The sequence below is a fragment of the Pezoporus wallicus genome, unplaced genomic scaffold, assembly GCF_028554395.1.
Source record: "Pezoporus wallicus isolate ANWC-B61680 ecotype Strahan unplaced genomic scaffold, APGP_CSIRO_Pwel_v1 contig_14544, whole genome shotgun sequence".
Classification (NCBI taxonomy): Eukaryota; Metazoa; Chordata; class Aves; order Psittaciformes; family Psittacidae; genus Pezoporus; species Pezoporus wallicus.
In genome coordinates this window covers 1-5759 of record NW_026640384.1, presented here as the reverse complement: position 1 = coordinate 5759, position 5759 = coordinate 1, and the positions used below count along the sequence as shown (strand labels likewise).

At 55.9% G+C, this 5759-nt stretch overlaps 1 protein-coding gene across 1 annotated transcript; it reads left to right on the top strand.

Moving 5' to 3' along the window:
- Positions 1–622: 622 nt before the first annotated feature.
- LOC130604397 (tensin-2-like) lies at positions 623–5231 on the top strand (the record flags this gene model as incomplete). Its single annotated transcript, XM_057418902.1, has 4 exons — positions 623–698; positions 1880–1989; positions 2415–2475; positions 5161–5231. Coding segments are annotated over exons 1-4 (292 nt in total), but the record flags the coding sequence as incomplete, so codon positions are not given.
- Between the last annotated feature and the right edge of the window lie 528 nt (positions 5232–5759).

The following is a 5759-nucleotide window of genomic DNA, read 5'->3' as shown; positions in this document are numbered from 1 at the left end:
ATGGGGTATGGGGATGGGGGATGGGGTATGGGGTATGGGGTATGGGGTGTGGGGTGTTGGGTGTGGGGTATGGGGTGTGGGGTGTGGGGTATGGGGTATGGGGATGGGGTATGGGGTGTGGGGTGTTGGGTGTGGGGTATGGGGTGTGGGGTGTGGGGGTATGGGGTGTGGGATATGGGGTGTGGGGTATGGGATATGGGGTATGGGGTATGGGGTATGGATATGGGATATGGGGTGTGGGATATGGGGTGTGGATGTGGGATGTGGGGTGTGAGATATGGATATGGGATATGGGGTGTGGGACATGGATATGGGGTATGGGATATGGGGGATGGGATATGGGGATGGGGTGTTGGGTATGGGGTATGGGGTGTGGAGTATGGTATATGGGGTATGGGGCATTGGGTATGGGGGATGGGGGATGGGATATGGGACATGGGGGACATGGGGGCTATGGGGAGCTATGGGGGTTTATGTGGGTTATGAGGGTTATGGGGGCTCAGGGAGTTATGGGGGTGCTATGGGGGTTTGGGGGGTCAGGGGTATGGGGACTTAGGGGGATCTATGGGTTGGGGGGCACGGGGGGGGCTGGGGGCACCCTGACCCCCAACCCCCCCCAGTCCTGAGCAGGCGCTGAGCACCCTGAGCATGAGGAAGTTCTGCGAGGAGAAGGTGGCGATGGAGCCCTCCCAGCGCAGGTGGGACCGGGGTGTGGGGTGTGGGTGTGGGGTGTGGGATATGAGGTGTGGGGTGTGGGATGCGGGATACAGGATATGGGGGGATGTGGGATGCAGGATATGGGGTGTGGGATGTAGGATATGGGATGTGGGCTGTGGGGTGTGGGATGTGGGGTGTGGGATATGGGGTGTGGGATGTGGGATGTGGGATGTGGGATATGGGGTGTGGGGTGTGAGGTAGGGGATATGTGGGATAGGATATGAGATATGGGATATGGGATATGTGGGATGTGGGATGTGGGGTCTGGGGTGTGGGGTGTGGGATGTGGGGTGTGGGGTGTGGGGTGTGGGGTGTGGGATGTGGGGTGTGGGGTGTGGGGTGTGGGATATGGGATGTGGGGTTTGGGGTGTGGGATGTGGGATGTGGGATGTGGGATGTGGGGTGTGGGATATGGGGTGTGGGGTTTGGGGTGTGGGGTGTGGGATGTGGGATGTGGGGTGTGGGGTGTGGGGTGTGGGGTGTGGGGTGTGGGATGTGGGGTGTGGGATGTGGGATGTGGGGTATGGATGTGGGATGTGGGATGTGGGATGTGGGATGTGGGATGTGGGATGTGGGGTGTGGGATGTGGGGTGTGGGATGTGGGGTGTGGGATGTGGGGTGTGGGGTGTGGGGTGTGGGATGTGGGGTGTGGGATGTGGGGTGTGGGATGTGGGGTGTGGGATATGGGGTGTGGGAGAAGGGGTGTGGGGTGTGGGATAAGGGGTGTGGGTTGTGGGATGTGGATATGGGATATGGGATATGGGGTGTGGGGTGTGGGATGGGTGTGGGGTGTGGGATATGGGGTGTGGGATATGGGGTGTGGGATGTGGGATGTGGATATGGGATATGGGATATGGGGTGTGGGGTGTGGGATATGGGGTGTGGGATGTGGATATGGGATATGGATGTGGGATATGGGGTGTGAGATGTGGGATATGGGGTGTGGGATATGGGGTGTGGGATGTGGGATATGGGATATGGGATGTGGGGTGTGGGATGTGGGATATGGGATATGGGGTGTGGGATGTGGATATGGGATATGGATGTGGGATATGGGATGTGGGGTGTGGGGTGTGGGATGTGGGGTGTGGGGTGTGGGGTGTGGGATGTGGGGTGCTCCATGGGTGCTGTTCCATGTGTCACGGGTGCTGTCCCCGGGCAGGGCCGTGGAGCTCTTTGGGGCGCTGCTCTCGGGGCGGCAGCGGCTCAGCAGCAGCCCCGTGTTCCTGCACCACGTGCTGCTGCCCCCCCTGCCCGGCTATGGCGCACACGGTCAGTGGGGGGGCCGGACCCACAGCCGGGACCCATAACCGGGACCCATAACCGGGACTCATAACCGGGACCCATAACCGGGACCCATAACTGGGACCCATAACTGGGACCCATAACCGGGACCCATAACCGGGACTCATAACCGGGACCCATAACCGGGACCCATAACTGGGACCCATAACCGGGACCCATAACTGGGACCCATAACCGGGACCCATAACCGGGACCCATAACTGGGACCCATAACCGGGACCCATAACCGGGACCCATAACTGGGACCCATAACTGGGACCCATAACCGGGACCCATAACTGGGACCCATAACCGGGACCCATAACCGGGACCCATAACCGGGACCCATAACCGGGACCCATAACTGGGACCCACAAGTGGGACCCACATTGACCCCCACCCCCCCCCTGCAGGCTGTCGGCCCTTCCTGAAGATCTACCAGGCGCTGCAGCTCGTCTACACCTCGGGGGTCTAGTGAGTGAGAGTGAATGAATGGGAGTGAATGAATGTGAATGGGAGTGAGTGTGAATGGGAGTGAACGAGTGTGAACGGGAGTGAGTGTGAACGGGAGTGTGAATGGGAGTGAGAGTGAATGGGAGTGAATGAGTGTGAACGGGAGTGAGTGTGAACGGGAGTGTGAACGGGAGTGTGAATGGGTGTGTGTGAATGGGAGTGAGAGTGAATGGGAGTGAATGAGTGTGAATGGGAGTGAGTGTGAATGGGAGTGAGTGTGAATGGGAGTGAGTGAATGAGTGTGAATGGGAGTGGGTGTGCATGAGTGTGAATGGGAGTGAGAGTGAATGACTGTGAATGAGAGTGAATGAGTGTGTGAAAGAGTGAATGAGTGTGAATGTGAGTGTGAATGTGTGAGTGTGAATGAGTGTGTGATTGGGTGCGAGTGTGAATGAATGTGAATGTGAATGCAAGTGAATGACTTTCAATGCAAGTGAATGTGGGAGCGTGAGAGTGAATGAATGCATGAATGTGTGAGTGTGAATGAGAGTGAACGGGTGTGAACGGGTGTGAATAGGAGTGAGAGTGAATGACTGAATGAGAGTGAATGAGTGTGTGAAAGAGTGTGAATGAGTGTAAATGTGAATGCGAGTGAATCTTTGAATGCGAGTGAATGTGTGAGTGTGAGAGTGAATGAATGCGAGTATGAATGAGTGTTAGTGTGAATGAGAGTGAACGAGTGTGAATGGGTGTGAATGGGAGTGAGAGTGAATGTGAATGAATCAGTGTGTGAAAGTGAGTGTGAATGATTATGAGTGTGAATGAGAGTGAACGAGTGTGAATGGGTGTGAATGGGAGTGAGAGTGAATGTGAATGAATCAGTGTGTGAGTATGAATGAGTGTGAATGAGAGTGAACGAGCGTGAATGGGTGTGAATGGGAGTGAGAGTGAATGACTGAATGAGAGTGAATGTGTGTGAGTGAGTGTGAATGGGAGTGTGAATGAGTGTGAGTGAATGTGAATGTGAATGAGTGTGAATATGAATGCGAGTGAATGTGTGAGTGTGAGAGTGAATGAATGCGAGTATGAGAGTGTGAATGAGAGTGAACGAGTGTGAATGGGTGTGAATGGGAGTGAATGGGAGTGAATGGGTGTGAATGGGAATGAACGGGTGTGAATGGGAGTGAACGGGCGTGAATGGGTGTGAATGGGAATGAACGGGTGTGAATGGGAGTGAATGGGTGTGAGTGGGAATGAACGGGTGTGAATGGGAGTGAACGGGTGTGAATGGGAGTGAACGGGTGTGAATGGGAATGAACGGGTGTGAATGGGACTGAATGGGTGTGAATGGGAATGAACGGGTGTGAATGGGAGTGAATGGGTGTGAATGGGAATGAACGGGTGTGAATGGGAGTGAATGGGTGTGAATGGGAGTGAACGGGTGTGAATGGGAGTGAAGGGGTGTGAATGGGAGTGAACGGGTGTGAATGGGAATGAACGGGTGTGAATGGGAGTGAACGGGTGTGAATGGGAGTGAAGGGGAATGAACGGGTGTGAATGGGAGTGAACGGGCGTGAATGGGTGTGAATGGGAATGAACGGGTGTGAATGGGAGTGAATGGGTGTGAGTGGGAATGAACGGGTGTGAATGGGAGTGAACGGGTGTGAATGGGAGTGAACGGGTGTGAATGGGAATGAACGGGTGTGAATGGGACTGAATGGGTGTGAATGGGAATGAACGGGTGTGAATGGGAGTGAATGGGTGTGAATGGGAATGAACGGGTGTGAATGGGAGTGAACGGGTGTGAATGGGAGTGAAGGGGTGTGAATGGGAATGAACGGGTGTGAATGGGAGTGAACGGGTGTGAATGGGAGTGAAGGGGTGTGAATGGGAATGAACGGGTGTGAATGGGAGTGAATGGGTGTGAATGGGAGTGAACGGGTGTGAATGGGAATGAACGGGTGTGAGTGGGAATGAACGGGTGTGAATGGGAGTGAACGGGTGTGAATGGGAATGAACGGGTGTGAATGGGAGTGAACGGGTGTGAATGGGAATGAACGAGTGTGAATGGGTGTGAATGGGAATGAACGGGTGTGAATGGGTGTGAATGGGAGTGAACGGGAGTGAATGGGAGTGAACGGGTGTGAATGGGAGTGAACGGGTGTGAATGGGAGTGAACGGGTGTGAATGGGAATGAACGGGTGTGAATGGGACTGAATGGGTGTGAATGGGAATGAACGGGTGTGAATGGGAGTGAATGGGTGTGAATGGGAATGAACGGGTGTGAATGGGAGTGAATGGGTGTGAATGGGAATGAACGGGTGTGAATGGGAGTGAACGGGTGTGAATGGGAATGAACGGGTGTGAATGGGAATGAACGGGTGTGAATGGGAGTGAACGGGTGTGAATGGGAGTGAACGGGTGTGAATGGGAATGAACGGGTGTGAATGGGAATGAACGGGTGTGAATGGGTGTGAATGGGAGTGAACGGGTGTGAATGGGAATGAACGGGTGTGAATGGGAGTGAACGGGTGTGAATGGGAATGAACGGGTGTGAATGGGTGTGAATGGGAGTGAACGGGTGTGAATGGGAATGAACGGGTGTGAATGGGAGTGAATGGGAGTGAACGGGTGTGAGTGAGCCCACTGTGTCTGTGCCTGTCCCCCCCCGTCCCCCCCTCACCGTGCCCCGGGTTCCCTCCCCAGCTCCCCGGGCCCCCACAGTCTCTGCATCAGCCTGGAGCCGGCGCTGCTGCTCAAGGGCGATGTCCTGGTGGGTGAATGGGGGGCAATGGGGGGCAATGGGGGTGCAATGGGTGGACAATGGGGGTGCAATAAGGGGGAAAGGGGGGGCAATGGGGGGCAATGGGAGGGAATGGGGGGTGCAATGGGGGGGAAAGGGGGGGTGCAATGAGGGTGCAATGAGGGTGCAATGGGGGTACAATGAGGGTGCAATGGGGGTACAATGAGGGTGCAATGGGTGGACAATGGGGGTGCAATAAGGGGGAAAGGGGGGGCAATGGGGGGCAATGGGAGGGAATGGGGGGTGCAATGGGGGGGAAAGGGGGGGTGCAGTGGGGGGTGCAATGGGAGGTGCCGTGGGGGGTGCAATGGGGGTGCAATGGGGGGGAAAGAGGGGGGAAAGGGGGGCAATGGGAGTGCAATGGGGGGCAATGGGGGGGGCAATGGGGGGTGCAATGGGAGTGCTATGAGGGGTGCAATGGGGGGGCAATCGGGGGTGCAGTTGGGGGCAATGGGGGTGAAATGGGGTGCAATGGGGATTTAATGGGGGGACAAAGGGCATG